This window comes from Osmerus eperlanus, chromosome 13 (assembly GCF_963692335.1).
Source record: "Osmerus eperlanus chromosome 13, fOsmEpe2.1, whole genome shotgun sequence".
In the NCBI taxonomy this organism is placed as follows: domain Eukaryota; kingdom Metazoa; phylum Chordata; class Actinopteri; order Osmeriformes; family Osmeridae; genus Osmerus; species Osmerus eperlanus.
The window spans coordinates 13,925,514-13,942,002 of record NC_085030.1 but is presented as its reverse complement, the minus strand read 5'-3'; the positions used below and the strand labels follow the sequence as shown (position 1 = coordinate 13,942,002).

The 16,489-nt window shown below is 46.9% G+C and overlaps 4 protein-coding genes across 6 annotated transcripts; 1 reads left to right on the top strand and 3 right to left on the bottom strand.

The window, feature by feature from the left end:
• The first annotated feature begins 14 nt into the window (after positions 1-14).
• On the top strand, positions 15-3,797 carry phykpl (5-phosphohydroxy-L-lysine phospho-lyase). The gene is made up of 12 exons (XM_062475923.1): positions 15-204; positions 311-429; positions 699-858; positions 964-1,038; positions 1,125-1,212; positions 1,427-1,543; positions 1,643-1,725; positions 1,940-2,165; positions 2,362-2,516; positions 2,691-2,780; positions 3,026-3,156; positions 3,324-3,797. Exons 1-12 carry the CDS (start codon positions 146-148, stop codon positions 3,356-3,358), a joined length of 1,338 nt encoding a protein of 445 aa, XP_062331907.1. The 5' UTR covers positions 15-145; the 3' UTR covers positions 3,359-3,797.
• Positions 3,798-4,315: 518 nt separating this feature from the next.
• Positions 4,316-9,092, bottom strand: hnrnpaba (heterogeneous nuclear ribonucleoprotein A/Ba). Of its 3 annotated transcripts, none has more exons than XM_062475925.1 (9): positions 9,009-9,092; positions 8,230-8,543; positions 7,668-7,836; positions 7,254-7,412; positions 6,922-7,053; positions 6,302-6,389; positions 5,706-5,870; positions 5,473-5,558; positions 4,316-5,015 (listed from the first exon to the last, which is right to left on the bottom strand). In XM_062475925.1, exons 2-8 carry the CDS (start codon positions 8,517-8,519, stop codon positions 5,488-5,490), a joined length of 1,074 nt encoding a protein of 357 aa, XP_062331909.1. In that variant the 5' UTR covers positions 8,520-8,543; positions 9,009-9,092; the 3' UTR covers positions 4,316-5,015; positions 5,473-5,487. The 3 variants fall into 3 exon arrangements, with proteins under 3 accessions (XP_062331909.1, XP_062331908.1, XP_062331910.1); XM_062475924.1 differs by having other exon boundaries at positions 8,945-9,076; XM_062475926.1 differs by lacking the exon at positions 5,473-5,558 and having other exon boundaries at positions 8,945-9,076.
• A 258-nt stretch (positions 9,093-9,350) lies between these two features.
• Positions 9,351-11,861, bottom strand: nme5 (NME/NM23 family member 5). Its single transcript, XM_062475927.1, has 5 exons — positions 11,492-11,861; positions 10,886-11,091; positions 10,292-10,392; positions 9,956-10,074; positions 9,351-9,733 (listed from the first exon to the last, which is right to left on the bottom strand). The coding sequence occupies exons 1-5, from the start codon at positions 11,630-11,632 to the stop codon at positions 9,665-9,667; spliced, it is 636 nt and encodes a 211-aa protein (XP_062331911.1). The 5' UTR covers positions 11,633-11,861; the 3' UTR covers positions 9,351-9,664.
• A 492-nt stretch (positions 11,862-12,353) lies between these two features.
• Positions 12,354-15,996, bottom strand: rack1 (receptor for activated C kinase 1). The gene is made up of 8 exons (XM_062476429.1): positions 15,773-15,996; positions 14,992-15,163; positions 14,369-14,516; positions 14,153-14,248; positions 13,711-13,821; positions 13,145-13,285; positions 12,772-12,882; positions 12,354-12,465 (listed from the first exon to the last, which is right to left on the bottom strand). The coding sequence occupies exons 1-8, from the start codon at positions 15,879-15,881 to the stop codon at positions 12,400-12,402; spliced, it is 954 nt and encodes a 317-aa protein (XP_062332413.1). The 5' UTR covers positions 15,882-15,996; the 3' UTR covers positions 12,354-12,399.
• Positions 15,997-16,489: the final 493 nt, after the last annotated feature.

Here is a 16,489-nt window from a genome sequence, read left to right as displayed (position 1 = left end):
TTGACGCATGCGTAATCGATGTTACGGCGCATGATAAAGTTCAAGGATTTGCAGTGAATCAAACCTGTTCCCCCCCCCCCCCCCCCGATTTTATTTTACTAATGTCATAGTGCCTTCTCAAAACCTGGAAAACGTTCGTGGCAGTATGGAGTTACACATTTTCCAGAAGAACCAGACCCTTGCAATGAGGAAGAAATTCATCGGGTATGTTGTAGGCTAATGATTATAATGATTGCACCGTTAAACCAAGTAGTTTTGGACAAATAGAATCATGTCAGCGGTTTGTGCTTTTGTGTTTGTCTCCATGCAGCCAATCGTGTAGACTCTTTTATTCCGACGATCCTGTGAAGATAGTTAAAGCTCGAGGACAGTACCTATATGACGAGAATGACATGCAATACTTGGACTGTATCAGTAACGTTCAACACGGTAAGAGCTCCATGACAAGTAGCCAGTCTACTTCGGTACCGGTTTAAATTACTGTAACTTACTAATAGCCTAAGCCCTCTCAACCATAGATTGTATGTCTATGCTCCCAACCCGTTGTCTGACTGATACAGTTGTAGGCTTGTAACGTCGTAAACGCTGCAACAGCAAAACAAATAAGTTGAATACAAAATAGCACTCAGCAATAACGTGATGTTGTGTAACAGTGCCCTCTACTGTTGCCTACTGTTGTTGTTAACATACATCTACAGTGGGTCACTGTCACCCCAGTGTCACACAAGCGGCTGCTGCACAGATGGAGCAGCTGAACGCAAATACACGGTTCCTGCACGACAACATAGTGCGGTACGCCAGCCGTCTCGCTGCCACTCTTCCCGAGAAACTGTGCGTCTTCTATTTCGTCAACTCAGGGTAGGCAATGATTGTCCCATGGACAGTTATAAATCCATAACATAGTCATTATAACACCAAAAATGGTGTATATGACACGATTTTTGGGTGTATTTTTACTAACAGGTCGGAGGCCAATGACCTGGCCTTGCGGTTGGCTCATCAGTATACCCAGCATGAAGACGTCATAGTGCTCGACCAGTACGTTGACTCGTTTAGATGCCACACCAGTCAAATAAAATCCCTCAGATACATCACATTTTTTCTTCTCTCCCCTCTTCTCTCAGTGCCTACCATGGCCACCTGATGTCGCTCATTGACATCAGTCCATACAAGTTCCGGAAGCTGTCTGGACAGAAAGACTGGGTTCACGTGGTGTGTAAGACGCTCACACACCAACATCTATAACACTGTTACAGCAGCTCTCATCAGACCAGACAAACTGCTTACTCTAAAAACGTCTCATTCATCAAAGCACTGAAAATCCACTCACTTGGTTTGAACCAGCTACTGCTTCAAGTATTTATAACCTATCGAGTTAGCTTATTTTCGTTGTGCTTTGTTGTGAGTCTGGCACGTGTCTCTCCAGGCCCCGTTGCCAGACACCTACAGGGGACTGTACAGAGAGGACCACCCCGACCCCGCCCAGGCCTACGCTGACACAGTCAAGGACTTGATCGACCAGGTCCACCTAAAAGGTCGCAAGGTGAGACTCAAAGCAGTGCGACAGCTCGAGCATAGGATATCATCGTGCAGTTGGGAAAGATTTTTATAACCATTTATAACAGCTGTAACTGTTCCACAGGTTTCTGCGTTCTTCGCTGAATCATTGCCCAGTGTCGGAGGCCAGATCATTCTCCCCTCAGGATACTCAACAAAAGTAGCAGAGTAGGTCTTTGTAAACACAGCACTACCTTTTCCTCTTCTGAGGACACGTCCTAAGAACACAGGAAAAGAGTCTTCCAACTTCCAGTCTATCCAACCCTGGGTGTGATTGTAAATGTGTGACAGAGTGGGCTGGTGTGTTTCCTGCTCTTGTTTGTTAAGGCTCATCGATGTGTTTTTGATTGACCAATCAATCGTCATATGTCTCACTCCACAGATACGTGCGTTCTGCGGGAGGGGTGTTCGTGGCGGACGAGGTGCAGACTGGCTTCGGGCGTGTCGGGAGCCACTTCTGGGCCTTCCAGATGGAGGGCGGGGTCTTCTGCCCGGACATCGTCACCATGGGGAAGCCGATGGGCAACGGGCACCCCCTGGCCTGCGTGGTAACCACCGAGGAAATCGCTGCGGCATTCACAGCTAACGGAGTCGAGTACTTCAATACGGTAACACTGCTACCATCACCAGAGGACCTCAACCAGAGCTGGGAATGAATCGTTTTCTATTTAACTTCTACGTTTGTTGATTTACAACCGAAACCTTTCCGATTATAATTTGACCAAACAGGCTGCACTCTACAGTCTTGCTGATGGTTGAGTACTAATCACAGATGTGGTGTTGAGTATTTGACTGTGTGTCCAGTTTGGGGGAAACCCGGTCTCATGTGCCATCGGGCTGGCGGTTCTGGATGTAATCGAGAAGGAGGACCTAAGGGGAAACTCCACCCGTGTTGGAGGCCACCTTAAACAGCTGCTGGCGCAGCTGCAGACCAAGCACCTGTCCATCGGGGACGTTAGGTGAGGGCAAACAGGTGACCCCCATCTCGAATGGGATGACTACAGGCCTGAGCCTGATGGTCGCCACATTTTGACATTTCAATGGACACTTTTTGGCCACGTTTTTTTACGAATACAGGTATACGGTCACATCCTCGCTTGTGTGTGATGTGTTGTGTGTGTGTGGGCGGGCAGGGGTGTGGGTCTGTTTGTGGGTCTGGAGCTGGTGACTGACCGAGACCAGCGGACCCCTGCTACAGAAGCCGCTGCACAGGTGGTCCAGAGGTGAGAGGTCATACTGCAACAGGTCACACGTGGACAATCTTTAAGTACTCAGCCAAACACCCCTCATCTGTTTCTAGCTAGGTTTCAACACCATGTGCATTTAAAATCAAGTACTACTCATATCTTCTGAATCCGAAGGTACTTTGATACGCAGTTGTGATCCATCCTTAATGTCGGTCACATTATTACCATGGTGGGAGGATTGTAAACAGACAAGTCCTGAGGTCTCTCCTGTTCTGGGCCAGGCTGAAGCTGCAGAGGATCTGTGTGAGTACGGACGGGCCCTGGGAGAACGTGGTGAAGTTCAAGCCCCCCATGTGCTTCAGCATGAAGGACGCAGAGCTGGTGGCTCACCACATCGATCTCATTCTCACAGGTACCAAAACATACACAGTACATTCAACTGATCAGTAACTACATGTAAAGACTCTTACATGCTATGATCACCTTACTGACTTGCATGACTACAGACGAGCTGTAGAGTACATGTGCATCAGTTGTTGTGGACCCGTGTGTGACTCCCGGCTGTACGTTATCTTCCAGACATGGAGACCAACGCAGACAAACTGGACAAGTGAGACATCTAAGGTTTGCAAAAAACCTGTAGAAAAATTTAATGGCATCAGTCATTAGACATTGTGAGTTGGTCACATTCATCAGGTTGAGAGGTAGAGAACTGGATGAAGGAGGGCGTCTCACAACACTCCTGAGACAAAGAGCTTCGTCACAGACGGCACCAAACACCATTTTTAAAATGATTCCTAGCTAAAAAGTTAACATTCACATGACAGAACCAAAGTGAACTTCTCCAGACCATATCGCGATTGTCTTTCACAGCCATTGATCACCTAAATGGTGGATAAAGCCATATGCAATCACCAATATCTTGTATGTTCTAAGAGGAACTAAGAAATTAAGGCCACTGATGACATTTTGTCAACAAAAGGCAGGTTTGTCATACTGGAACACTGTGTACGTTTTATACCATGAATGATTACAAATAAACATGTAACACATTCCCTCTGTTTCTCATGCGACTGGTAGAGGTATAGACTGGAACTGGATAGGGCGCTACTGTGAGGGGTAAAAAGGGGAGACATCTGCTCAGTAGACCACAGCAAACACCTTATTGCATCCATTAGTGTCCGCCCTCAGCGACACGGTCACATGACAGACTTCACTGTGGGCAGGAAGAGCCATAGATGGGGGGTAGGGTGAGGGGAGACACTTACCAGAGGACAACGACTACATCCTGGAATCAGTCACCTCTAAAACACACCCAGTGCTGTCGTTTTACCATCCACATATAGCAGGTTTCAATCAGCTAGTGGGGCGAGGATACGAACTCAACTGTCACCCATTCTGACCAGTTATCCTGCTGCCAGCGAAGACTTCTCTTTCTCCACTTCCCATAGGGGCATCAGCAGAGCATTTAACATTACCAATAAAGACAAGAAAGCCATTTAACAGTTAAAGCATTTAACATTAACCACATTAGCATTAGGTTTATAAATAATAACAAAAGGGTCCACGTGTAATATAAACCAAATGTTTATTTCTACCAATTTGCCCAAGACACTAGAGGAATGAGTATCCAGTCGTACATAAGCAGGCTTGCGCTCGGTCGTCGTAGTAACACTAGTAAAGCCACTTTAAAAACTACACAAGATGGGAAAAAAAATAAAATAAATCTCCTTAAAAGCCAAAAAACAATTGCGGGTTGTCCTTGTCTACTAGCCAACTGCAAACATTCACTAGACAAGCTTACAATGAAACCTTTTGATTCGTTTTTTAAATCCCTCATCTTGCCTCACCCCACTCTGAAGCCATGCAACCTGGGTCTGAACACTCGCACTGGAACAAATAATCTAAGTCTAGAAACACCAAAGGAAAAAAAAAAAAAAGAACTAAATTGTTTTATTTTATAAGCTTTGAAAGCTCTGCTCCTGCTTGTTGGTAATTCCAGTAGACATGTAAAATACAACCATACAATACATTAGATTCAAAAAGGTACCAAAAAGTACAGTAAAAATAACACTTCCATTGCTGGAAATGTAAATGGACACTAAACAATATAAAATAAAAAGTGGAAAAGTGACATTTGCTTCCCCAGTTCCTCACTTGATTTGTACAAATGGAGCATGAGTCCAAATTTCTGCCAACTCCAAAGGAAAAGCCAGACCCCGTGTTGGCTGTGGCTGGACCACGGGATCATCCTCCTATCTTACTTTAGACCTTGAGAGGGAAAACAATGGTGCTCACAGTTACTGAGAAAACACCAGTGGCAAAAAAATTTTTTAGTAGTGAAGACAAGACACCATGACGTTTATGAGTTATGAGTTGGAACAAGGCCAGGTAACGAGACACACATGGAGGGTGACCATCCAAAGGGACATGACGTCTAGCTGCCACACCTCGGGCCCCCACTGACCAGCCCTATCCACCACCACCTCAACCCTTATTGATCCAGTAGTGTAGTAGGGATGCATCTTAGATGGTCGGCACATGGAATGAATCCATCACTAATGACACCCCTACCCCCCCACCTCCCCGGCTCCCACCCCCCCTTAAAGCCCCCTAGAACGCACGTTTGAATGGGTTTAAGACTAGATGGAGAAATTTTGGAGTCAAAAAGGCACAAATGGTTACAGCTAGATTGTCATATCACCATAGATGATGCAAAAATGCATACCTGCACTACATGTGATCAGTATGGCTTGTAGCTACTCTGGTGGCCTCCACGTCTTGGAGTTTTTCCATAGCTTGTATTTCCCTGGTCTGGGAGGACAAGAGAAAAACGGACTGAGTTCTTCTGAACCACAAAAGGACCAACAAAAGGTTCTTTTCAGTTTTTTTTTTTTTTTAAGGTTTTGTTTTGTTGTTTTTTGTTGACGTTTTTTTTTTTTTTGGGCGGTTAGCGCTTACTGTAGTCATAACCACCCCCGTAGCCGTAGTAACCAGCCGAGTAGTCGTAGTTGCTATAGCCACCGTATCCGCCGTAGCCCTGCTGTCCCCCGTAGCCGTAACCTTGGTTACCGTAGCCTTGGTTCCAGTAGTTGTTGTAACCTTGGTTCCAGTTCTGACCCTGACCTGAGGACGGTACAGGCGGCAGGGGTTAAAGGTTAATGTAATCTCGAAGGATCACACCAGCAGCTTACCACGATCACTTTCAAACTAACAGATCTAAATATAATTCTGGAAGCTGTATTTACAAGCCCTGTATCATCCATCTGGCAAAGTTCCAGCACAGACTGAGGGGGTGTGTCAGCAGGACATCTACACCACAGCCAGGCTGGTTATCGTTGCATTACTTTGAATATCAAGGAATTGGGGTTTGTTATCATGTAATAAACTAATCCTAATCCCTACACGAGTAACCGGGTCAGGTTGGAATCTTGTCCAAACAGACGGCTAGACTGACATCAAATAGCTTTGTGGACCCCAGAAATAACTGTATTTATCCTCCTTTAGTGTTCGTGCCCCTCAGCTCCCCCCTTAAGTTACAGCTTGGTGTTCCTCACCTCCTCGCCCTCGCCCTCCTCGTCCTCCACGACCACCAAACTGCTGCTGCTGGTACACCTCTTTGGGCTGGGCGATCTTGATCTCACACTGGAACAAGAACAACACGGGCTCACTGAACAGGAATATGTTGTTCATGCATCTTTGTCAGGTAACAGCCAAAGTGTCTCCTGTTACTTCATCACCCCTGAAGACAACCGGTCGCCACAGACAACCGGTCGCCACAGACAACGCTTTACAGCAGGACTTTCTGCGTCTGCCCCAAGGTCACCTGGACCACCCTCAGCCATGTCACACTGCATATTATCAGCCCACGATAGCCCTATGCTAAGAGTTGACCCCCTGGGGATAACTAAGCCCATTTTCACACACGCATTGTTAATCCAGGGTTAACCTAAAGCCCTGTGTTCAGCCAATTGTCAGGGGATGGCGAGCTAACCCCTCGCCGGAGCAGGACTAGGCTAAAGTCGGGGTTAGCCCACTGTGGAATGTGCCTGGATTGTGCCAGTGTTAGGCTTTTCAAACTGCCCTTAGCCCCAGGCTAAGAAAGCTTTCACACTGGCACAGTCCTGGCACATTCCACAGTGGGCCCACCCATCTGGTCCCCTTGTGGGCGGCTCACCTTCGATCCACTGACGTTGTGGAATTTCTTTTCGAGCACTTTCTTCACTGGACCCTCCTCCTTGTACGTGATGAAAACGAACCCCCTCCTCTTCTCCGTCTTTGGGTCCTGAGGTAGCTCAATGGTCTCGATCTGCAAGAGCACAGGGCGAAAACACACAACGGCCGTTCAACGCCGCTGTCAACCCTGGCTGGCGCAGTCTTTCCCATTCCCTGCGTGAGAGTCTTCTCAAACACGACATATCCACACGACCCCCCCCCGGCCCAGCATTCCGCATCAAATCACATTTTATTTATATAGCGCATTTCATACCAGGAGGCAACACAATGTACCTCTCCGAAGGTTCCAAAGTACTCCTGGATGACGTCCTTGTCTGTGTCTGGGTTGAGGCCTCCTACGAAGATCTTCTTCACAGGCTCTTTCTTCATGGCCATGGCCTTCTTGGGGTCAATCTGTCTGCCGTCTAGTCTGTGCTCCTTCTGTTCCAGCACCTAGTGTAGGAGGCAGACACTCCACTCAGGAAAGACAACCCCACCGCAGTTCCCAGTGGTCACAATGACCCACAGCTTCTCATTATTAAGCAGAACATTGTGTACTATGGACACTTTTACATCCTGTGGTACACGCCACTAGTGTACGATTGTCCACATGAGGTTAACAGCCAGTTCTGGCCATGCGCTGGCCAATGACTTGCACCAGAACATTGTGTACTATTGAAACTTTCTCATTTTAGGAGGCCTGCTCACCTTGTCTACGCTGACCGCTTCTTTGAAGAGGATGAACCCGAAGCCTCTTGACCTGCCTGTCTGCTGGTCCATCTTTATGGTGCAGTCTGTCACCTCACCGAATTTAGAGAAGTAGTCTTTGAGATCCTTCTTACTTGTGTCCCAACTGAGACCACCGACAAACATTTTCCTGAAGAAAAATAAATAAAAAAGGGGATTAATTAATTTGACTGATCCTATTAAATGGGGGGAGGGGGCGTTCTGAAACACTGCACATCTGTTTTTATAGTCCCCTATCGGTGGACATGCAGAGGGCACCAACACTGATTATAACCATCGTTACATTTGCTTACAAGCTATGGCATTTAAAAATTATTATAGTCGAAAGGATCTCGCAACACTGCCCAATTAATCTCCCCTAGAATGATGTTAATCGTTCGGGGCGCTACATTTGCAGCCTGTCTAAAGTGCCCATCCCCCCTTCGCTTCGCACATGGCGCCAACACAAAGCCCGACTGAACAAAGAGAGAAGGCGACCCATTAGAGCTCTGCTGATCTGAACACCACCCATCGCTCTACTCACCCCGCATCTTCCTCGCCTTTGCTGGCGTTGATCTGTCCGCCTTCAGAGGCACCGTTCTGCGATTCTTCCCCCTCGAGTGTTTCCGTCGTCTCTGCCTCTGCCTCTTCCTCTACCCCGTCGTCTTCAACACCCTCGTCCGCACAAGCTTCGGGCACTGCCTCCTCTTCGCCTTCATTCACCGCCTCTTCGGTCTCTTCTTCCGTGGGCCCGGCTCCGTTAAAATCCTCTGCTTCTTCCCCTTCGTGTCCGTTTTCTGATGTTTCCATCAACTGTTGCTCGGTGTCAGACATTTTGTATTATGTTCCCTTTCTATCCTGAATAAAGCGAAATAACGTTACAAAAGAGCTACCATTATGTAACCCCCACTAGCAGTACATGCTTCGCCATTTATGCTATGCCGATGCATACATTTCCCCCCACCATTTTGGCAGGCAAGACAGTCTCCCATACATTCTCAGAAAGCCATGTTTTCGGTGTAGGAAGGGGCGTTGCGATCGCATAATGAAACAATGTTGTCAGAAAGTATCCCGTTCTCTGAGACCGAGAAACAATGTAACAAGCTTGTATCGCGCTCATAAACCAATGAACGTACCACTCAAATCATAGTTACGTAATGCAGAGGCCGCGCACGCTAATGCGTTTTGTTACAGAAACAGAAATGGCAAGCATTTGTCAAATACACAATAATGCAACCAGATAGTATAATTATACTTACACAATAATTTAAATAATGAAAACAAGCGATATAGATGCAAAATAAGCCACAAATAGCTGCTTACTGATCACACAATCGGAGAAGGCTCTTCAAGATGGATTCTCCCATACAACGCCAACTCGTGGTTGGTTTTATAGTACCGGTACAAAAAAAAAGACCTTTCAGCTACTGAGCCCTTGATTTGATCCCAAAATCTGTCAATCATAGCCAGCACCAATTGCAGACACCCATTCATTTTTCACAACAAATGTAGACGCCCCTTACACATTGGAACTTTCAGTACCTTTTCTGCTTTTGGGTACATTCTTGGAGCAACGACTTGCAAAACTAAAAGAACTTTAGAGCAACCTGTTAAGATCAGGAAATGGCCACATGTTGCATTGAAAATGTCATTAAATATATATACTTGACAGTGAATAAAAACAAATTTTATTTGCAGCAATAACATAAGATTTTGTAAACATTCGATCAAGTCAGAACATGTCAGTGTAAAAAACATAACCCTAACTGTGCACTAACATACTGTACAGAACACATAAATATATGTGTAGTCAACCAACCCAGACTATTAAACTCTTATGTCATCATCGTTACACTAACCATCTAATTTCCTTTTAAAACAATACATAGTAACCAGATCTGTGAAGACAGAGAGCAGTTCATTCTATCCCCTTGACCAATTAAAACCGAGATGTTGTCCTCTATCAATGAGCTCTGCTGTCACTCTGCTCCGTCATTCACGTTCGGCTTGTTTGGATTGTTCTTGATCAGCCAATCAGCGAGCCAGGTCTGGATGAGCAGAGGAGGAAAAAACAACAACAAACAAACAACAAAGACCGGATGCAAACAGGTGAGTCAGAGAGTGCTGCATGGGCTACCTATGATCCCCTATTCACAATGACCTTGCTCCTGATGAGTCCTGGCGCCCTGTATTACGGGTCAGTGTCTATATTGTCTATAGTACAGCCTTCTGGGCGTCTGTCAGGGTGCTGGGCCTGCTGTGTTACTCACATAGGGGTCCGCAGGCTTCTGCTTGCAGAGCTCTGTCAGTCCACTCAGCAGAGTGGGGCTCACAAACCTGAACAGGTAGTCTTGAGCCGCCTCTGCCATGGGGATGGGCTCAATCACGGCTGGATACACACACGCGCACACACACACACACAGAGACAGACACACCCCCACACACACATCACTACACAGAGACATGTAATACTAATACTTCAGTGTGTGTCATGTTGAAAGCATGGCTAGTGCGGACGAGAAGAGATTGTTCTCTTTTGTGTTTAGCTGTGTGTGTTTGAGAGAAAGACAGAGAGAGAGAGAGGCGTGTCGGTCTGTTTCACTCACACTTGGGGAACATGAACTTGATCTCGCTCTCTGCAGAGGAGAATGCTTCGCTGCCATGCAGTGCATTCCGAAGGTCAGAGGTGCCATATTTGGCTCGCAGACTGTGGGACACATCCAACACGGCTGTTACCAAAGCAGTCATTAAAAACAACGAACACCATGCAAGCTGCACATACAGCACATTGACCGGAGTTACAGTAAGCTACAGTGAACATGACTGTAGTTAAAATGTTACTGCTTGCTAACTCTTAATACTAGGCATCTATTTTTAGATGGACATTGCTATAGGATGTAATTCAGGAACCCCCTAATATGAAGTCTCTTAATTAGTCAAGTGGCTGAGCGGTTAGAGAATCGGGCTAGTAATCAGAAGGTCGCTGATTCGATTCCCGGCCGTGCAAATGACGTTGTGTCCTTGGGCAAGGCACTTGCCTACTTGCCTCGGGGGAATGTCCCTGTACTTACTGTAAGTCGCTCTGGATATAAGCGTCTGCTAAATGACTAAATGTAAATTAAACACTAGCAGGCAGCATTCCTGCCTCAAACCCTGTTCCTGTTACAGGGGTCAGGGTTGGCCCCCAACACCGAACTGACCATTCAGGATACGTCTCCCTGGCCTTGGTGCTGTTGACGGGACCAATGAGAGCCTTCCAGTGAGCGATGGCCTGCTGCCGTGACAGCGTCATGGCGATGATGGGGCCTGAGCTCATGAAGGCCGTCAGGCTGGGGAAGAACAACTTCCCATACTGCTCTGCATAGAAGTCACTGCACTGCTCTGGGGTCAGCTGCAGCTTGCGCTTCTGGACAGGATTAAGACGACATACAGACATACGCAGAACAATCAACGCAGAGGAAATGTTTGTTGTAGGGAACTGCAATATACTGACACAGCTGTGACATCTGCGCTAAGCCCCGACCAAGTCTACTGATGAACCGAAATCCATTGACCTATATATCCCCATCTACGCCCTCTGGCAGTCATTGCCACACATTCTGAAATTGAAACCCAAAGCTAGTAGTCTAAATTCAGTAGCTTGGCTGACATTAAACTGACCAGCATTGAGCAGGAGACTCAAACATCGTTTTCAGAAGACTAGGGTTAGGGGCCTGCTTGTCACTTTGACTACACTATCTGTTTACCAACATAACCTTAAGAAATGTGTCTCGACAGCTGCGCAACATGTGTGAACAGAGACCAACCTGTAGGATGGTGAACCCAGACCTCAGAATGATGTCTTCGATCTCCTCGGCCTTATGGATGACGTCGGGCTTGATCAGTGCCAATGTTCTCTCCACGTAAATACGTGGGGCCCGCATCGGAGGCTTCGGCGTTCCATCCATTTTCCCTACTAGGTCTAGTAGGACAGTTGTAGCTAGGCTATGCGCGCTGCCACCGAGTCGGTAGCCAGCAACAGAGTACGCGATTAATTTAAGGCAGATGATAGTTAAAATAGCGCAAATCTAGCTACCGTAATTGAAATGCTACAGTAAGTCTTTAAACGTAATTAAACGTTACTGAGCTAGAGCTAGCTACTGTAGACAACCTAACGCTAGTACTAGACATGAATACAACTTCAAACATTTTCGCGATACTTGTTTACAAAGACATTTAGACCTAAATAAATTTGCATTAACACAGCGAGCTAATTTACAACGCCATAATAACGGAAATAGCATTTACTCACTTTAGTTCCTACAGTTTCTCAAACTGTCAAGCTACTTCATCATACAATGTTAACCGTTGCTAGGATACATATGGCGACGGCGAGCCGCGTGGGTCGATGACGTCCTGGCCATTTTAGATTTGTCCGTCCCCCAATATCCACAACCCCAGGTTTTAACATTTAGCGTTACATACCAAACAGCATGGTAGCAGTACTGGGACGCACCCCTGGGTCTTGTGTACATGCATACATAAGCAGTGAATCGCCATCACAATTCCAGAAGCCGCTAAGGCAGATCTGAAGCAAATTCATGTCTGGTACCATTCAATCCTCCCATTAAATGTACATTTCTGTTCACGCCATTTAAAGTCATAACAACAACAACAACAACAACAAAATTCCTTTAAAACTGTCTTTTTTTTTATTCATTTCTGAGAAAAGTTCTTATCGGGTTCCGATGGTGACCTGCCACACTCTGATCAGGTTGTCAGTGTAGCCAGCAAACAGGGTCTGTGAAGGAGAAAGATGATCAAACTGGTTAAACTTTATCCCAGTATTGAGTTTTCAAATTTCAATGTGGTCTTCCAAAAATATTTTACGTTTACAGTACTCCATCTCCCCCTCATATTTGCAGGAGTGTCACCAGTGAACATCAGAAGTTTTAAGTGAATCATTATAATCAACAGGGGAGACAAAATGGACAGAACCTGACCAGGGATTTTTCTACACGAGGCTCAACATATGACGATTGAGACTTAAATTTTCCTTTGCATATTTTGCTTTAGGATGTTCAGAAGTAGTAAGCGGCAGGCATACCTGTCCATCAGCAGACCAGGCCAGAGAGGTGCACTGGGGGGGCTCGGCCTTGCTGTTGGAGCTGATCACTTCCTGTCTGAGCTCATCCACGATGATCTTCCCCTCCAGATCCTGCACCCCGAGACACAAGATTCATGAAGTTCAGAGCAGCAACTACTTCTACGGTGTAATCTCCAATAGCTATGTATGTTACAGTAACATCTGTTAATGTGATGTAACCGTATTTGAATACTGGTCTTGTTTAGGCAGTGAGGGCTCAGAAACAGCCTCTTTATCATCACAGAAATACAGCTGGCAAATGAAAGTTTCCATCACGGCCTCTCCCATTTCATCACATGAAAAACACAAGGACAACATTGTGTGTGTGTCTCACCCAGATCTTGATGCTAGGTCCGGTGGCAGCGCAGAGCCAGTAGCGGTTGGGGCTGAAGCACAGAGCATTGATGTTGTCACCACTGTCCAGGGTGTACAGATGCTTGCCCTCGTTCAGGTCCCACAGCATGGCCTGGCCGTCCTAGTGAGGGAGAGGAAGTTAGTGACGTGTTCACTGTCACAAGTGTATGTCCAGGTACACCGTTAGGAGGAAACTACAGCCTCAAAGGCCTGCAAGACAGTCATCTTGCAGTTTGCCTAGCAGTTAACCACAGGTAATCCAATACGCTCCATTGATCTTAGTGTGTTAGCATAAGGAGTGGACCAACAGAGTTGGCATGATTGAAGTGCAGGTGGCGTTCAGAAACAGCCTCTTTATCATCACGGTAAAGCAGATGGCATTAGTAAGTTTCATCACTACTGAGACCTGCACTCGTTACACACAGCAACACCAGCCAGCAAGGGGCCCCGACGATGACCTCCAGAGCCCGTTGAACAGCTATGGGAGGACAGGCCCCTAGTGGCTGAGTGAGACCTCCAGCCCCTTTAGCCCCGCCCTGCTGGTACCTTTCCTCCGGAGGCGCACAGGGAGCCGTCAGGAGAGACGGTCACTGTGTTCAGGAAGCCTGTGTGGCCGATGTGGTTGGTCTTCAGCTTGCAGTTGGCCAGGTTCCACACCTGAGAAGGACGAGGGGGGTGAGAGACAGAAGGAGGGAAGGAGAGAGGGAGAAGTGAGGAATTAGTGGTGTTTCCACACAGGCTGTTTATTATGGGATGGATATACATGCTGTAGTCTGGTTTCCAGAACCCTCATCATTGCAGGACTTGTCGTCAGAGCTGTAGCTCAGGCAAATAATGTCACGATGTAATCACAGGGTAGGACGTCTGGCCAGGCCAAAGAGGCCACCCCTCTACAGACTGCAGCAAGCAGGAGAATCCACAAGGCTCCACCTAGTCTAGTTTACATCTTGCTCTAAACGGAGACCAACCCTCCAGGATGAGGACGTACCTTGACCATTTTGTCCCAGCCACAGGACACAATGATGGGGTTGCTGCTGTTGGGGGAGAAGCGCACGCAGGACACCCACTCAGAGTGGCTCTCGTCCTATAGGAGCAGACAGAGGTCAAAGGTTAGGATGTTCAACCTAAATAATCCACGGTTCTCTGACCTAGATCTACATCGCCCCAGTACAGCCCCCCCCCCCCCCCCATCCAGCAGGCTTACCTGGATGGTGTACTTGCAGACACCCAGGGTGTTCCACAGCTTGATGGTCTTGTCCCGAGAGCCAGACACGATCTGGCGGTTGTCGGCAGAGAAGGCCACGCTGAGGACGTCCTTGGTGTGACCCACGAAGCGGCGGGTGGTGGTGCCACTGGAGGAGGGAGGACGAGGAGAGAGCATGGTTATGGGGGGATACCGTATTTGGAACATACACTGCTGGCAGTTTGTTTCCCAGAACATGATTAGATATGTAGAACTTAAGTTGTCTGCTTAAAAGGCAACCTTGAGCATCTTCACAGTTGATGCATCTGATTTCATCCCTACTGCAGTGGCAGCTTTCAGAAACAGCCTCTTTATCATCATGGTGAAGCAGATGGCATTAGTAAGTTTCATCACTAAGGAACCAGCACACTGAAACCCAGCTCACCCAAAGCCCTACCCTAGTGTGTCAGTCCCTCAAGTAACCATGCAGGTACAAACCTAGATCATGAGTCCACCCTCTCCATTCTCTCTCTACACCTCCCCACATATTTCCACCCCTCATCAGACTTCTCTTAAACCCTTCATGGCCCCTGCATCTCAAAACCTTCCTCTTCAGTCTTCTTTACCCCCTTCCCCAGACTTACGTGGTGAGGTCCCACAGGCGGAGGGTCCCATCCCAGGACCCAGACAGGGCAAACTGCCCGTCAGAGGAGATGACCACATCACTCACGAAGTGAGAATGGCCCTTGAGGGCGCGCTGGGGGATGCCATAGTTGGTCTCGTCACGGGTCAGCTTCCACATGATGATAGACTTGTCTGAAGTAACAGAGGAGACGTTAGTCCAATACATTCTGGCTACCAACTGTTAATAGTCCGTTAGACATGCATCGCATAGGAGTACATGACACAGCTCGCTTGACAATTACACTGTTGACCATGTTGCGACTCCTTGAAAGCTAGCTACCGGTAGCTAATTGAGCGAATGGGCCTTCACAGACAGTACACTTCAATGTTGGCTGCTACGTGATATACAGTGCCAACGTTTGACTACAAACCATTAACTAGTTGCAAATCAGCCGGTACGAGTCAATTTGCTGGTTCAAGTCAATTGTACGCGGAAGACTTAAACCCTAGTGTCTGAATTACAGCCCCATGTGCGTTGTCAGCATCGCCGACGTTGGAGCGTAGGATGAGTGCGTTGCTATCTGGCGTTAACGTTACCGGTAAAATGGTTTCGTTTGACTGTCCTGTGAGCGGTGGCGAAATTACCCGTTAATGTGCACACATTGTAGTAAACCAAACTCCGATAGGTTTCTTCTACATCGCCACCAGTTTGTCATTTCCCTTTTGAATTACCGAGTTAGTTCGCGCTGGCATTCGAGCTAGAGTGAGCCATGTTGCCGTTGCGGGCTAAACAGCGCTTACCTCGGGATGCAGACAGAATCATATCGGGAAACTGAGGAGTTGTGGCGATCTGTGTGACCCAACCATTGTGTCCCTTCAGGGTCCCCCTAAGAGTCATCTGCTCGGTCATTTTGGCGAAGTTTAAGGGTGCCTTCTTGAAGGATGGATTTAGATTATTTTGAGGTCTAGGTTACCCTAGCTCCTCTCACATTTGGGCACAGCGGAAAAGGAAGGTCTAACCCGGATACAGAACATTTGAGGGGTCGATCAGGCCGTGAAGCATTCTGGGAAGAACGAGCTGTAACCCTTTCCTGCCCGTGTGGATTCAAAGGCTTCTTTTCACTTTATCTGCTATTATTTGCCACATCATGCTCATACTGCGTATGTAATATATATATTTCAAACACAATTATCTGTTTTAATTTTGTTTCTTCCTGCCATCGTGATCTCACTGTACACCTAGCTCAAGCTTCATTTTAATACTTTATGGTCGCCTTTTCCTTGATAGTAACATAATGAAACTTCTGTCTCAGGTCTCTAAGCCTGTTAGGGAGGTGGGGGTTGGGGAGTATCTGCAGTATGAGGAAGAGAACCAGCGGGAATCAAATGGGTTTATATGTGGATAATTTATTTCACTCTACATGTTGAACTGACCAGATTTTACATAATGAGATACAGAGCAGTTACAAAAATAGCTTGATTCTTTTACAACCAAACACACAACCAAATACACAAAAT